This window comes from Arachis duranensis, chromosome 9, assembly GCF_000817695.3.
Source record: "Arachis duranensis cultivar V14167 chromosome 9, aradu.V14167.gnm2.J7QH, whole genome shotgun sequence".
Classification (NCBI taxonomy): Eukaryota; Viridiplantae; Streptophyta; class Magnoliopsida; order Fabales; family Fabaceae; genus Arachis; species Arachis duranensis.
In genome coordinates, this window is record NC_029780.3 from 12,832,186 (window position 1) to 12,849,802 (window position 17,617).

The 17,617-nt window shown below is 33.1% G+C and overlaps 2 protein-coding genes across 8 annotated transcripts; both read left to right on the top strand.

Moving 5' to 3' along the window:
- Positions 1–154: 154 nt before the first annotated feature.
- On the top strand, positions 155–5,486 carry LOC107464755 (cation/calcium exchanger 4). Of its 7 annotated transcripts, none has more exons than XM_052254751.1 (4): positions 155–894; positions 1,312–1,872; positions 2,649–2,709; positions 3,057–5,486. In XM_052254751.1, exon 4 carries the CDS (start codon positions 3,185–3,187, stop codon positions 5,153–5,155), a length of 1,971 nt encoding a protein of 656 aa, XP_052110711.1. In that variant the 5' UTR covers positions 155–894; positions 1,312–1,872; positions 2,649–2,709; positions 3,057–3,184; the 3' UTR covers positions 5,156–5,486. The 7 variants fall into 7 exon arrangements, with proteins under 7 accessions (XP_052110711.1, XP_052110712.1, XP_052110713.1 ...); XM_052254752.1 differs by having other exon boundaries at positions 1,703–1,872; XM_052254753.1 differs by having other exon boundaries at positions 1,719–1,872.
- A 2,461-nt stretch (positions 5,487–7,947) lies between these two features.
- On the top strand, positions 7,948–10,434 carry LOC107464776 (50S ribosomal protein L17, chloroplastic). Its single transcript, XM_016083742.3, has 2 exons — positions 7,948–8,312; positions 9,813–10,434. Exons 1-2 carry the CDS (start codon positions 8,042–8,044, stop codon positions 10,220–10,222), a joined length of 681 nt encoding a protein of 226 aa, XP_015939228.1. The 5' UTR covers positions 7,948–8,041; the 3' UTR covers positions 10,223–10,434.
- Positions 10,435–17,617: the final 7,183 nt, after the last annotated feature.

The window sequence follows — 17,617 nt, forward strand, 5'->3', positions numbered from 1 at the left end:
TGTTGGGCCTCATTATTGTTTAGTTTTGTTAATTTGATCTTGAATTTTCATATGGTATTGGTATAGAAATCGCGTGACCAAAATAGAAATCGCGTGACCATTTGCTCAATAAAAAACAATAAAACATAGCGTGAGCTTAAGTTCAACAACCTTCCTTCGTTAATTCTTCTTCTTCAATCTTCATCCAACAAAACATTGTGCTTTTCTTCATCATCCCAACTACTTATTCATCTTCCTCCTCCTCCTTCAAACCAAAACATTGTGCTTTTCTTCTTCCTGCCGCGCTCCCCACTCCTCCACCCATTGACAAGCAGTGAGAGGCAGACCATCTCCGCCCCACAATTTCCGACGACCACACCACCACCATCACAGCTCTGCCCCCGACCACCAGTCCCAGCCGGAGTGATACCGGAGGATTTCACGAACCCCAAGGACTACCTCAACTGCGAGACAAGTTAAATGTCACCGACAGGCTCCAATTTTTTCCCTCTTTGAGCAGCCAAGTTTGATGCGGTGGAAGCGCCTCGATCCGCGATTCCACGCGCTTGGACGGCGATTCTACTGTTCCCTGCCTCATCCGACGCCGGAAGCGTGAACTGAGACGAATAACTTTTCCTGAAGCGTAGAAACGTCCGATTCCACGCGGGAGAACGCGATTTTCGCTACCTTAATTATTACCCAATCATACCCTAACCTACAGCTCTACAATCTGCGATTCTAGGGTTCCTCTCCCGTTCTTGTGCTTAGGCTGCTCTGGTGCTGCGGGCGTTGCCTCTTTTGCCGCCGTCGCCCCCTCTCGTCAATTTGCTTTTGGGCCGCCGTGGCGCCTCCTCTCGTGCATGTGCTTCTGCTTTCCTCTGCTCCGGCGGCCTGCTTCTTCCTTCTGCTCCGCCGGTCTGCTCCGCCTCTTCTAATTTTTGTTGTTGATCAATGTGATGTTGCATGTTATTGTTGCCGCTGCTATTTATAAAAGTTTTTGTTATTTAAATCAAATTACTGGCTTGGGCATGATCATCGGATGCCTATATAAACTAATATGAGTTTGATAGTTTAACTACTGTTTGCAATGAATACACTAAAATTTCACCAAAATACTGTGTTTTGTTAGTGAATGTGTAGAGGTAAGCAGGGCATTATATTTCTTCTGGTTTCGGATTTTGTGCTTTTTTAGGAGTAAATATCAAATTCATTTCTTCAAATTAAAAATTTATTTTGGTTATAATGATTTTTGCTGCATTTTAACTACAATTATGGAGTTTTATTGGGTTAAGACATATTGAGCATATATTGATGGGTGTTTAGTGTTTACAGATTTTGAGCAGATAATGTGTTTAAAGATGTTTATCTTTAACCAACTTTGGTTGGTAGAGTAGTTAGCTCACTCACCTGCATAAGTAAGGGTTGGGGGTTTTGACTCTCACCTTGTATATACAGCAATCCATTGGCAGCATACCCCAAATGAAGCTCAGATCCTCATGGGAAACAAAAGAAAAAACCATGTCCATCTTTTGATCACTTTAAATAGAAGAAGGAGAAGTTTGATGTATTAATTCTGAGTTTCTTCTCCACTTTTTTCATTGTTGGAAAAGTCCACATTAGAGTTGCATTGAATGTTTACTTGGTTGATACATTCAAGTTGGACTTCATTTGACAATTATGTTAGTTACAGCAGAGGCACTTTCATTCATCATGCCTTTTTCAGTATTTCTCTATTACAGATGCTTACAATGGAGGCTTGGATGTTTCTGATGTCCTGTTGTATGCAGTTGTCCTTCCATCTACAATGCTGCAGACCAGATCTATTACATCTATTCTCTAGATAATTGTAGCAGGGAGACCTTCCTTGAAAAGGATGCTGATTTAAGTCAAGATGTAACTGACTTTTACTTTTTTAAGATAATTGTTGTTTTCCGATTTGAGTAGTTTTGATTTATTTCAGTTTTAATGTTTGAGCTTGCTTGAATTACTTTTTGGTTTAAGTGTTAATGTCTTGAAATATATATGTGTTGTGTGTTTTATACTCTTTTTGAACAAGTTGCATATCATAATCTATATTCTATAATGAATTTCAAACCATGTTCTTCTGCCATTTCTGTGATATCAATTGTAATCTTAACTTTCCAGACCTTTTCTTCTGATCTGCATGGATATTACATAGTAATAATGCTCAGCTACCAATATAACTCTACTAGGATACAAATTGTAAATTATCCTGCTAAAACAGTGCTAATCACACCACCCTGCTCATATCAATAGCCACTATGTAAGACATTATAAAGTTATATAGCAATTTGACGTGGGTGCTTGTGTATTGAGCTGTCCTTATTTAATCTTTGTTATACTTTAATTGCTGAATTGAATTTTGTCCAAAACTCAATTAAGAGTGTTAACACACACACACACACTCTCTCTCTCTATCTCTCTCTCTTTCTCTCTCTCTCTCTCTCTCTCTCTCTCTCTCTCACATCTCTAGAAATTTATTGTTTTATACCTTAATTAAATACTAAAACTTATTTTGAACATTATGGTTTTGTGTCAAAACATCCTTTTTTAATCCTAGAATTTTTTAAGGGTAAAAGATTCTCTATGGTGAATACTTGATTCTATGTTGGTATCATTTTCCTGATTACAATGAAATATGATTTTAGGACCTTGGCAGATGAAGGTGTTGCGTCTCGGATCTGCACTTAGAAAACCCTTGCATCCAAGGTAACTTACCTAGCTATTCCATTTGTTCATCTCCGTAGTTTCTTTTAAAGGTTTAGAAAAAAGGTAGAGGAGATAGTATTGGGTAATACATAAAACAACTATTATGTTTTGCTTGCAAATTTTATTGCTCATGGCATTGGGAATCATGCATTTTGTTTGTTGGATTGTTCATGATTTCCTTGGCATATACTTTTTAGTTTATACTTGACAATCCTTATAAATTAGCAAGTTTGGAGTTTGTGAAAGTTTATTATGTTTGTTTACTATTCTTTCTTTAAAAAAAAAAATTGCTATTGTAATGTATATTATCTTGTCATGTCTTGACTTTGATTACTCCTTGTGCTCAGGGTCAAGTGGTTAGTCACCATCCTGCTGGTGGATTTATTTCAATTTTAATAAGGCTGTTTTCATATTGGAGCTGATACCACGCTGTGAGTGATCTTAGTAACTTTGGGAGGTGGTAAAAAGATTGGTAATGAAGAAGTTTAGTGGCTTATTTGGTGCAAGAAGCAGAAAGCTTCGTAGGGTTTTCAATGGCCTTTGTGCGGTGGTTGTGTTTTTCTTTTTTTACAACCGAGAAGATATTCTTCATAACCCGCTTCTTAGGCAATCTGCAAATTTGGCAAAACACCACCTGCCTCCGAATTCAATATCGAGATATAGGTATTCTCACACTGGGGTTACTCACCGTAGAATGGTTGAAATTAGCCTCAATAGTTCAAGTATAATTAGTGAGCCTTCAGACACAGATTTGCCTGCAGCTACGCCAGGAATGTGTAATGGGTTGCGAAACCATGCTGGTTATGCCAACCATTGTGATTACCTAAAGGCCAATCCGCAGTGTTCTTCTGATGGATATCTTGATTACCTGAGGTTTTTCTATTGCACATGTGGCAGTGTCAGAGTTCTTGGTTATCTAGTATTGGGCGTGTGGCTTGCTGCTTTGTTTTATCTTTTAGGTAACACTGCGGCTGACTACTTTTGCCCTTCTCTTGAGCATCTCTCAAGGCTCTTGAAATTGCCCCCGACTGTGGCTGGGGTTGTGCTGCTTCCGCTTGGTAATGGTGCACCTGATGTGTTTTCCAGTATAGCATCCTTTGTGGGTACTGAAACAGGTGAAGTAGGTCTTAACAGCGTGTTAGGTGGAGCTCTATTTGTTACCTGTGTTGTTGTTGGAGCTGTTTCTCTGTGTGTTTCAGATAAGGAGAGTCAAGTTGATCGCAGATGCTTTATAAGGGATGTTAGTTTCTTTCTAATCACTCTTATCTCGCTGCTAGTGATTTTGGTTGTAGGTAAGGTGAGCGTTGGAGCAGCCATTGCTTTTGTGTCGATTTATGTTGTTTATGCATTCATTGTTGCTGCCAATGAGATATTACGTAAACATGCACATAGTTTGAAATTGGATGTTGTCACGCCGTTGCTTCCTGTCCAGGGAAGCATCTTCTCTATGGGATCTGAAGAGGATACTTCTGTCTATAGCCCTTTCCTTGACTTAGACACTGAGAGTGATCCACCCCGGTTACCTCCTTCCTTGCCTCAATGGATGTGGTCTTCAAACGTGGCAATATATTCAAACCAGGCAAATAAAATTCATATGTTAGATGATGAAAGGCCTCCTTGGGGATGGAGTGATCAGCCCACTGAAAACAACAGGTCGTTCTCTGTTATGAAACTTCTTTTGCTGCTGGAGGTGCCATTGGCAATTCCTAGACAGCTTACAATTCCGATGGTCAATGATGAAGTCTGGTCTAAGCCATATGCTGTGGCCTGTGCTACATTGGCTCCCATTCTCCTAGCCTTCTTGTGGAGCACACAAGATAGTGTGAGTTCTTTGAGTGCAATACTATCTTATTGTATTAGTATTGCAATTGGATGCACCCTTGGTATTCTGGCATATAAATATACAAGGCCTGATCATCCACCACGTAGGTATCTAATTCCTTGGGTTCTTGGAGGATTCCTCATGAGCATAGTGTGGTTCTACATAATTGCAAATGAGCTTGTGGCTCTATTGGTTGCATTTGGTATAATTTTTGGAATTAATCCATCCATCCTTGGATTAACCGTATTAGCATGGGGAAATTCTATGGGTGATTTGATGTCAAATGTTGCATTAGCATTGGATGGAGAAGACGGAGTTCAGATAGCCGTATCTGGGTGCTATGCAGGTCCTATGTTCAACACACTTGTTGGTTTGGGGATCTCATTGCTTCTCGGGGCATGGTCAAAGAAACCTGCATTGTTCGTGGTGCCGGAAGACAGTACCTTATTTTACACACTGGGATTTCTTATCGCTGGACTGCTATGGGCGCTTGTTGTTTTACCTCGCAACAATATGCATCCTAATCGAGTGCTAGGAATTGGTCTCATCGGCCTTTATTTGGTGTTTCTTTCGTTCAGGGTGTGCACTTCCATGGGCCTCATAACAGTTGATGGTTCAAGTTGAACTCTCACATTTGAACGATGTTGCCGCCAATATAGGTGGTTTGAGCATCCCTTTGAGCCTTGATGCAATCTGCTATGATTTCTGTCCTGCATCTGATAGGGCCCTCAAAACTTAAGGAATATATAAATTGGTAGTCATATGGCAGGAATAAGTTGCAGCCCCAATTGAAGGCCATTGTTGTATATGGAAAACACTATTATGTAGTCATCAGGCGAATTAGAAGTAGGTAGAGTCTATTTGCATTTACTGGGAAAAAGAAATGTACATCATTTAATGGAACCGCGTACTGCACAGAATAGAATAATAATGACTCTGTTCGGGGCATTTGGCATTTCGTATGCTTAAGAAATCTGGTATTAGATTATGTGATAACTTAAAAATAGAACATCTGTCGGAATTTTATTTTTGTTTGTGTTGACAAGATGAGGAATTTATAGTGTTTTATGGATTTCTTTGCAGAGATCTTTTGTTCTTCATTATGATTGGCTTTTTAATTAAACTTCATTTGTCTTGAGCAAGAATTAGAGAACTGGACAGGTTGAATAGCTAGACTTTTGAAGCGGATAAGTAGGGTGTTACTGTGTTTATAGTTTACATCATTTGTCTTCCTGATTCTCCTTATCTTTGTTTTTATAGTTTACTCTTTTTTAAAACTATATCATATTTCTAATTCAATATAAATTACTTTAATCTTAAAAGATATTTTAATTTTTAAAATTAACTCTAAAAAGATATAATTATAATTTCAGCTATTTCAATTTTTTTATTTTTATTTTTTTGTTAATCGTATAATGGTCTAAACAAATTAAATATACTAAAATAAAATAAAAGTTCTTAGCCCAAATATTTTTTTGCTCGCAATAATATCAAATACTAACAACAATTGTCATTCAACTTAAAATTGGTCAATTGGTTCTGGCAAAAAAAGAAAAAATATTCTCTTCCTTCTCATTTATGGAACTTTAAAATTTCAAACATATACTTTTGGTCTATATCTTGTCATTAGAGCATTGAAACTCCATTGAAGTTTGGAGTATCAAATCCGGTCCCAATCTTTTATGGTATTTGCTACCGTACGACGATAAATTCATACGTATCGATACGTTTAAAATATGGACAAATAATAACAATCTATGTGAAATTTATTTTCCACATCAACATTTAATTTTTGTTTTTTTAAATATATATTATATCACCATCTTTACTAATACATCTTTTAATTTATTTTTTTTATTTGATTAAACAAAAATATCTTTTAAATTAACGAAATTTTAGAATTCAATTAATCCTACTTTTATAGTTTCAAATAATTTAAACAACAAAATAAAAATATATTAAAAAACAAAAAATCAAAATTTCTTCATCTTCTCCAATTTCTCTAATCATTCTGCTCCTCTAAGCAAAACATATCAAAAAAACAAAAAATCGATAGTTCTTTATCTTCTCGAATTATCCCTTTAAAATAAAGCAGTGAAAATCCCAAACTAAAACCCTAGCCAATAATTTGCATTGCCTTGGGGGTATTTTGGCTGATGATCAGGTCATCTTTTATGTATCTAGTCAATGGCCCTCGATGTTTTACATCTTATTACTTTTAATTGAACACCAAACCCTTGTTCTAACAGGGCCTTGGCAAGAGTTTCAATGATTGCCCTCATCTTAATGCAGAGGTTACTGCTCTCAAAATCTAAAACAAACGATGCATCCAATCATAAAACTGAAGCTTTGAATTTGGATGATAAAGATGATCGTGTTACTGTTGATGTGGAAAAGCTTGAAAATAAAGAAGAGTCTGATGATGTAAAACCTATTGCAGAACCTAGGAAACGGCCAGCTACTAGTACACTTGTTGTTTGCCCGGCAAGTGTTCTTCGACAATGGACGGCGACAAAGAAATTAGGATTTTAGTTTGGGATTTTTACTGCTTTACTTCAGAAGGGTAATGGGAGAAGATGAAGAACGATCTATTTTTTGTTTTTTTGATATGTTTTGCTTAGAGGGGACACAAATCATTAGAGAAATTGGAGAAGATGAAAAAATTTTGATTTTTTGTTTTTTAATATGTTTTTGTTTTGTTATTTAAATTATTTGAAACAATAAAATTAGAATTAATTGAATTCTAACATTTTGTTAATTTAAAAGAATATTTTTGTTTAATCAAATAAAAGAAGGATGTTTAAGACTTTTTATAAAATTAAATAAAAAATATTTTTTTATTTTTATTTAATTAAATGGGTGTATTAGTAAAAGTGGTGATATAATATATATTTAAAAAAACAAAAATTAAATGTTGATGTGAAAAATAAATTTTACATAACTTGTTATTATTTGTCTATATTTTAAACGTATCGGTAAATTTATCATCGTACCGTAATAAACACCATCTTTTATACTCATTTAAAGATTATAAATTTAAGTTTCACTCTTAATTTTATATAAAAAAAAATCACAGCGATTCTGATCCAAATCCAATCGCAGCTATTTACTCATAATTATTATCTCGCAAGTAAAAAATACAAGGTATTTGTTATGATACCTAAAAAATATTGTCTAATTATTAAAATAGGTAAAATAATTAATTTTAAATTTAAAAGTATAAAAGTTAAAAATTTTTAAATATTTTAAAATTATTATAAAAAATAATTTAGACAAAAATTAGACACCAAATAAAAAACACCACATATTTAATTTTAATTTTACTTATAAAATTAATAATAAAAAATCACAGTTCATTTTTTTAAGTGTTAAAAAATTTAGAGAGGTTCATTTTCTCGTAAAATTGGCCAAAAGACAAACACCTCTCTCTCTCTCTAGTTTATCTTTTTCTTTTCTTTGTGAGACGGATAACAGAGCTCAAACACTCTTCCTCGTTTCTCAACGTCACAAATGGCGCTCTCCTCACCCTTTGGGGTCACTGCAACCACCACCGCCGCCGCTGACACCACCAGCAGGAGCAGCTGGTGCATGAATTCCCTCCGTTCCACTCTCCCATCCCTTCCTCCTCTTCCTGCTTCTTCAATTCGCTTCCCTCACTCTCCTTCTTCTTCCTCCTCGCGAACGCTCCGAATTTCGCGCTCCAAACCCAGAGCGCTTCTTCCCTCTTTCACTGGCCTTGCCCCTCTCCACCCTCTCTTCCTCTCCGGTTCTTCCTCTTCAGGTAAATCTATACCCATCTTGCTTCAATTTCTGCTGCTTTAGCACTGTTTTTTAAATTACTTTCTTGCTTTTTATTTTTATTTTACTGTTTTGAACCCTAGTATATGGGAGAAGGCTCCTGACAACTCAGCTACTCCAATGATAGATTCTGTTATTGCTAAAGGATTCAGCAAATTGTTGATTAGGAACTAATTTTTCATAAACAAGGAGGTAGATAGATATGATTGGTAGTACTCAGAAAGAGAAAGAGAAAGAGAGATACATGGTGGGATTAAGAACGAATTTGTCTTTCTCTTTGTCTCAATGTACTATCCCATCGTGTCCTTGGATCCAAAAGCAGTCTTAATGATTGCTTTGTTAGTCCAACTGTGCAAGTTCATTGGGAAATCTTGGTTAAATATAATGTTCTAAGGCTAAATTATCAGCATTTTGATTTTTTTGGACCAAATTAGTGATTATCCGTTAGAGTATTTGATGAAGTTTTGTCATGAAGATAGGAATATATGTCTTTTGCTATCTCTTTTTATATCGAACAAGCAATGGTTTTGCTTATTCGAATGGTGTAGCAGCTGTTCCCTTGAGCATGGTTGCAAGTCTGAGTATTTTGAATGAAAAGAACCAAAGCTGGGAGATTTTTGTTTTAGGCTTTTAGCCTATAGTTGATTTGCCTGGCTCACGCTAGATTAATTTAGGTACATTGGACTCTAGTTTGTAAATAAAAACAAGATCGTGTTAATTTGAGTAAATGAGGATCGTTTTATAGTCTTAGGGTCTATATATGTATATAGTGATCTTACTAGTTCAAGCTACATTAACTTGGAACATTGACATGTGGAATTATGAATCACGGTGTTCTAGGTGCAAATAAGTAATTTGTTAGTTTCAGTTCACACCAAAATTGAGTTAAAATTTTGGCTGCAAGAGCTACCCTATATTAGCTTGAGCATTTTATTTAATTTTGATGTATCAAAATATTATTAGTCCGCTGTTTATCTGTGAAACAGAAATGCTTAATTTTGCTCGGTGTCTTGTTATAAGTTTGTACTGAAACTGCTTTTTGGTAGAAGATAGCTGCGATTCACCTACCTAACGTTCTACGCTTGCTGCTTATATTAATGGCACGTGGTGTAAAATATTAACAACTCAGCTACTTAATATTTAGTGATGACTCTTCAATATCAAGAAGGTTGGCCCTTTGTTTTATTTTTATTCCTCATTCCCGTTTAGAATTGATTGATAAACTTAATGGAACTGTGAAAGTTGTTACTGATGTGTATTCTGGTTAATATGTTTGAAGAAACTAATCTGATAGGAACCAATCTATAGCAACGTGTTGGTCTTGTTAGATCAAGTAAAGAAATGTGATCACACTGTATGACTGCTGCAGAGATTGCTGTGTGTTGCTTCCTCTTGTACGAATGAGGCTTTGAAATATTGTAGTTGGATTCCACTGACTTCGATATGCATTAAACACTACCTGCTTTTTCTCTTCTTGGTACAGAATTCACTGGCTTTGATCACTGTTTCACCATTATCGACAATGGTGGTCGTGTCTCTGCCATGAGGCATGGAAGGCGAGTGCCCAAACTCAACAGGCCCCCTGATCAGCGCCGAGCACTTATTCGAGGACTTACAACTCAGCTCCTTAAATACGGTCGCATCAAAACCACCAGGGCAAGAGCCAGCGCAATTAGGAAGTATGTCGATAAGATGATCACTTTGGCCAAGGATGGTTCTCTTCATAAAAGGAGGCAAGCCCTCGGCTTCATCTATGAGAAGCAGATTGTTCATGCTTTATTTGCAGAGGTTCCAGAGCGATATGGTGAAAGAAATGGGGGTTATACAAGAATCATAAGAACCCTACCGAGGCGGGGCGATAATGCACCTATGGCATTCATTGAACTTGTGTAGCCTTGATTTGACTGCAATTACTAGAAATGGTAAATTGATTTAGGGTTGATAATCCATCCAATGCTAAGTTGATTCTACAGAAAATTTTCAATGTTTATTTGTATTTGTATTATGTTTTATTCTTTTACTCGTTCTCTAGTTTCATCTATTTCTTTATGTATGGAAAGATATGCTCTTTCTTGACGAGGAATAAAAATTTTATTCATAAATCAGCCTGAAGGTGTTTATTAAAAAAGGAAAAAAAGAACTGGATTTAATTTTAATACGGCAAAAGGACACGCTCAAATTATTTGTCTCCTTTTTGGGTTTACTGCCTGCATTTGTTTAAAATAATCGGGTCCCTGCACTTTATTTTTAATTTCTGTAACTTGTTAACCTCATTTTCCCCTAATAAATGTGGCAGTATATGTAAAATCATTAAATTGCCTTAATTTATATAAACATAAATCTATCCATATGAATTGAGTAATCCTAATTTTTATCTTTAATTCGAATATCTCATCGGAAATAAAAAATGATGTTATTTTATTACGTTGGAAGATAATAAGATTATCTAAATCGGATGGTTCAAATCTCTTATTGTTAGATAAGATAACAAAATTATATGACTTATATATACACGCATTAAATTATAATTAACTTGAACTTCTCTTGTCATCAGCATTAAATTGAAACACCCTTCTTTCAAGAGTTCTTTATTCACTTTGTGTTCATAGCAATTGATAGCACTCATTGTGGATACATAAATATATACAGCACAAACAATTTTTTTTGGTAACTAAAACTTTCTCAGGTATTTATGTACGATGCCTATATAAATTTGTCTGATTTACTAAAAAGAGATAAAAATTAAGAATAGTGCTAGAGAGTCAATGGTCTAAGTGTACAATGTGTACAATGGGCTATTGAGTTACAAAATAAACATCACTCATATTATCCAGAATAATCATCCGAGCATGAAACCATTCATCCCAAAAGTTTAAACTGATTTTGGAGTTCACCAATGATCGAACTCTTGACCTACTGATGGGAAAAGGTAACACTAATGATTATATCTCTAATACTCCTTAAACCTCCATTGTACACATTGTTCAAATATTCCATTGACTCTTTATAATTTTTCAAAAATTAATATTTAAATTAAAAAATATAAAAGTAAATAATTTTTTAATATTTAAAACTTACCATAAAAGACAAATTTAGTAATTTTGATACCAAAATTATGGGCACCACAGAATTTGCCTTTATATCTGATCAACTATATTATTTGACAAAATTCTTAATACGAAATAAATTATCTTGGCTTAGTTTTAGTTGTTATATATAAAAACATCTGATAATTTATTTTGTAGTACCTAAAGCTCGAATAAATTGGTACAAATAGTTTCACATTAACTATTAACCTAAATAGTTTCTTGTAGAAATCAAGATTGTAATTTCAAATAGTTTTGTTTTGTTTGTTGGTAATTTTCTCAAGGGCAAGAAACAAATATCTTCTTTTCAAAGATATAATAATGGTCTACATTATTATCTTTACATAAATTGATTGATATGTGATCTTAATTGATATGTGCAAAAAGACATGCTCTTTCTTGACGTAGAAGAAAAATTTCATTCATAAATCAGCCTGAAGGTATTTATTAAAAAAATAAAAAATTGGATTTAATTTTAAACGACAAAAAAGACATATTCTAATTAATTTTTTTTGTGGGGTTTTATTCACTTGCTGCATTTGTTTGAAATAATATCTCTGCACTTCTCTTTTGTTTTTTAAATTTTAGCGTAACTAGTACGTAAAAATTTTTAATATTCTATTAAACCATGAAAACCATTAACATATAGCTTTTAATAGCAGAAGATTAAGAATTGTGTAGAGTTTTCACACATAGAGATTTAGAATTTTTTTAAGATTTTTGAGTTAGGACTTTATTTTTTAGACAAAATCTCTATTTCAAGTGGATATCAAAAATTTATTTTAGTTTATTTTGTTCATTTAAAATTATCTTTTGAATTAAATTTAAATAAAATTACAAGTAAAATCTCAACTAACCATCCATGAATAAAAAAGTTATCTAATGTTTAAGATAAATTGAAATTTGAATCAAAGATACTACATTGATTTGATTTCAATTAATATAAATAAGATTTATTAACAACAAAAATATCCATAGTTCAAATTTTTTATTTTTAAGATAAGATCATAGTTCTAAAAATCGAACTGATTAGTTGATTCAATCGAATTAATTGAAAATCGGTCATTAATCCGATTCGGTTAGCTCTCTAAATTATCAGATAAAAAATCGGTCAAAATATCAGTCGAGCCGGCGTTAACCGGTGAATTGTTAAAATTAGTCGATTTTTTACAAGGTTTTCGGTTTAGAATCCCCTCCCCCCCTCCCCTCTAAAGTTCAAACGGCGCCGTTTTAAATTCTTAAAAAAAATTAATAAAAGAACCCTAAATCCCCAACGCTCCCAACCCCATTCCTCTCTTCTCTCTGAAACTGAACTGCAAATTTTAAATTGAAGGCACAAAGAACCCTAGCCCCCCAGGCCCCTAGCCACCGCGCCCCGCAGCCCCTAGAGCCCCGCAACCACGCTTCATTGTCATCGCCGAACTCGTCTCCGCTAGGTAGGGGCGTCGCGTGCGGAAGCTCCGTCGCCGTCGCAGGAGCTGTGTCGCCGTTATAGGAAGATCTGTCACCATCCTAGGAAGCTGTGTCGCCATCGTAGGAAGCTTCCTCGCCGTCGTGTGGAAGCTCTGTGGCCATCGTTGTCTCCTGTGTTCGAGCTCTCTCTCTCTGTGTTTGCCGGTGTCGCCGTCTCCTCTGTCATCGCCGTCACTCCCTTTCTTCCTCGCCGCCGGTAAGCACTGTGACCTGGATTTTGATAATACTGTGTTCGCCGGTGTCGCTGCCTCCTCCTCGTCTCCTCTGTGTTTGTTGGTTTTACTGTTAATAATTAAGTTGCTAATCTAGGGTTTGTCATTCTGAGTTACTGATTTTGTGAATTTGTTATTTTATTATGAGTTGCCAATGTTTATGAAACTTGTGTTTATTTTGTTAAATTTTTTGGATAGAATTTGTTATTGATCCTCTGATGTTTTGTGTTACTGATTTTGTGAATTTGTTATTTTATTTTGATTTGCCAATGTTTATGAAACTGGAGTTGATTATAATGATACTCAGATTCTGAATTGCTCTTCTGTTGATTTTGGAGTCTGATTTCCGGACAGAACTTTTGTCGCTGTTGAATCCTTTTATCTTGGTTGATTGTAACCATTGTGAGTTGCTGTTTTTGTTTTTGTTTTTTCTGTTGATTATAATGATTTTGAGTTATTTATTAGAATGATTTTGGAATAATTTGTTAATTTTTTGGATTGTCTGAGTTGTTGTTAATTATGATTTGTGATGAAGAGTTTCTTTATTTAGTTGAAATTTTTTTTATTAATTTATTTATTTTGGTTTTAGAAAGTATGAAAATTTGAAACTGAGAGCATCTCAGTTCTATCGATAAAAGATTATAGGATGACTTTATATATTTAAAATTATATATAGATTTTTTAATATTTTTTTAATATTTAATTAAATCGGTTGTATTCTGGTTAAATCTAGATCAAATTAGTAAATTGATAATTTTACCGATTTATTGACCAGTCCGATTTTCAGAACCTTTAGATAAGATAAGATAACAATAACAAAATTACAATAAAGTCAAGTTTACATTATTATCTTTACCTAATAAATTGATTGAATTACCTAATAAATTGATTGTATATGTTCACAAATTATTCGTTACCTTTTTTTCTCTCACTATATCTTCTAATTCGGCAAATCGACACTCGAGAGTTAATCAGTCACAAATTGTTTGTTTCTTATCAGAAATTCAAACTTATCAATTAGACAATAATTAAAGATTGAACAATGAGATCAAGGCATCATTACAATACTAGAAATAAGGATATACTATTGCAAACTTTGGCCACCTTATACCCACAAAAGATAATGAAAAAGTCAAGGACTAAGAATCTACGAATAGCAAGAAGTTATCCATCAGATCGCAAAGGTTTCAAATTTACTACTTTAGAAATTTCTGATCAACAGAAAGAAAACGACTCAAACGATTTACCAGAGTGTCTTGCTGATCTTGTGATTCCAGGAGATATTCCAGATTTTGATTCTTTATTTTTTTCCGATAAAAATAATAATTTGTTGGTAGATTTTTTCTTGAATATACCAATTTATTAGTTCATGTTACAACTTACAACAAAGATATGTAAAAAAAAATTAAATATAAATCAATTGAAAATTTAATATTTGTATTTGTTCAAATTGAAAATCACAATGAAAATTTTTTTGTTATTTTAATTTTTATTTTAATCACGTTTCAATTCTTCTCCACCAATTATAATTACTCTGACCTTGTAAATTTATGTGTCCAAGAATATGTTATTTTTTAAATAGTTTGAAAATTTCAACAATACCAGATAAACAATAAAGTGATGAACCTCATGCAACAATTACTGAGAATTTATTTAATAAATGGAGTATTTTGACATTCCATTCATATGGACATATAGTCTAACACTGTAGCGCATGTATAGACACCACTTTAATTCCAAACCACTCTCTTATTTTAAATAATTGATTTAAAAATATTACATAAAATATTATTTTAAGTCAATATTTAATCCATAAACCTAGTTACGAAGAAGGTGGACAATAATCTCTTAATTTATATTCATATGTACAAATATTTACATACAAAAAATATATAATTTATATTTATATATTTTTAAAATTTATACAAATAAATTAATAAAATTTATTATAATTTAATATTTATGATACTAAATAATTATCAAAATTATTAAAAATTGTTGACCTCTGAAATTTGTGTAATTGATCCGTCCATTATAGCTTGAATATTATTTGCATTCGTAATCCAAACAAAAATTTTAACACTGCTACTTTTTTTGTTTAAGATTATCTCACCGCACACCCTAACAAACCTTGTTAATTTTATAAAGTTCATCGTACTTCCAGTAAATTTTACTTCGAATTCTTTCGTAAATAATTAGCTGACTCAAATTTTTAAGTTATGACAAATTGACAATTGTTATAATCATTTTTAAAGTATATAAAGAAGTACACAAGAGTATTCACAAATAAACTGTTTTTTTTTAAATAATGATTTTTTTAATTTATAATAAAAAATATTATTAAATATGATTTTTTAATTTTTAATTTATATTATTTTCTTTTAAATGATTGTTTCTTTTGTAATGAATATGTTATGCATATTTAGTTTGAAAGTTAGATTATGTTGAATCATATTAGATTATATTGAATTGCGTTATATTAAGTTAGATTGATTTAATTTATAATTGTTATGGGGCATTGGGGTGGAAGAGAGTAGCTGCCCTGGCATCTCTAATTCTAATAACAGATTATTAAAGATTGTGTAGGGCATTTCGTATAGAGATTATTTTGTGACCAAATCTATTTTTGAGTGGATATCAAAACCTTATTTCAATTTATTTTGTTCATTTAAAATGATTTTTTATTTAAATTTAATTAAAATTACAAATAAAATCTCAAACCATCGATAAACAAAAGAGATATCTACTTGCTGTGTTAATTTAAATTGATTAGCAAGATCATACAGATATCTAATATTTTTAAGATATACTGAAATTTAAATCAAAGATACAAGTCTGATTGTTTTTAGTTAATAACTTAATATAAATAAAAATTCTTAACAATAAGATTATCTGTATAGTGTTAGAAAATTATTTTAATTTTTTAATTTGTTTATGGGCAATACATATATTAATTATAATCACAAATTATGCTATTTTAAATTAAATGACTTATATAATGGTAATCTCATTTATTGTTTTAAATGCTAAATTGAATAAGTTATTATTACTTTTGATTTGGAATTAAATGAGAATAAAATCGGATATTATCTTTTGTCTTTAGATAATTATCTTTTGGATTTTAGATATATTATCTTTTGGATTTTAGATACTATTTTATATAATTATCTTTTGGATTTTAGATAATTATCTTTTGGATTTTATATATTATCTTTTGTTCTTTAGGCCGTACAAGTTTTACAAGTTATCAGCCCAAACTTCATTAACACGCGCATTAACTCATTTTGAATGGAGCGTAACTACACGCGCCCCACTCAAACGGTTCTCTTCGTCTTCTTCTTCTTCTTCTTCTCCTCTTCCTCTTCCTCTTCCTCTTCCTCTTCCTCTTCCTCTTCTTCTTCTTCGTTTTTTTTTCGATTTTCATGGTTTCTGAAATTTTTCTTATTCTTCTTGCTGCACGTTCTTCTTCCTCTTACTATTCTTCTTCTCCTTTTCTTTCGTTTCTGCATGTTCTTCTTCCTCGTTTTCCTCTTTTTCTTCTTCTTCTTCATTTACGTCTTTTCTCTCTGTTTTCTCGTTTTTTTCGATTTTTCATGGTAAAATCGTTTTTGAAGAAGAAGAAGCAGCAGAAGATGAGGAGGAGAAAGAGAAAGAGTTCTGAATTATGCATGATTTACAGGTACTATAAGATGAAGTGGTGATCCAGATAGATTGGAACCCATATATGACGGTCTGCATAGAGATCTGCATAATACACCCAAACACAGACTATAAATACACCCGATAACAAATTAAATTTACACCCCTGCTGCAGATTTTAATCCAACACTACCTGAAAGCCACTTGTTGTCCACAAGACCAAAATTAATTAAACTCTCTCTGGTGTATTCAAAATGTCTGATTTACAGGTACTATAAGATGAAGCGGTGATCCAGATAGATTGGAACACATATATGACGGTCTGCATAGAGATCTGCATAATACACCCAAACACAGACTATAAATACACCCGATAAAAAATTAAATTTACACATCTGCTGCAGATTTTAACCCAACACTACCTTATCGTATTGTTTGACGAATTGGATAAGTGAGATATTCCGTGTAATGAACTTGTTAAAAAACACATGCATGCTCTCACTCTTTTGTGTGCTTCTCATCCCGGTCCAAAAGTGGTGATCGAGATAAATTGGAATCCATATATGACGGTCTGCATAGAGATCTGCATAATACATCCAAACACAGACTATAAATACACCCGATAACAAATTAAATTTACACCCCTGCTGCAGATTTTAACCCAACACTACCTGAAAGCCACTTGTTGTCCACAAGACCAAAATTAATTAAACTCTCTCTGGTGTATTCAAAATGTCTGATTTACAAGTACTATAAGATGAAGTGGTGATCCAGATAGATTGGAACCCATATATGATGGTCTGCATAGAGATCTGCATAATACACCCAAACACAGACTATAAATACACCCGATAACAAATTAAATTTACACCCCTGCT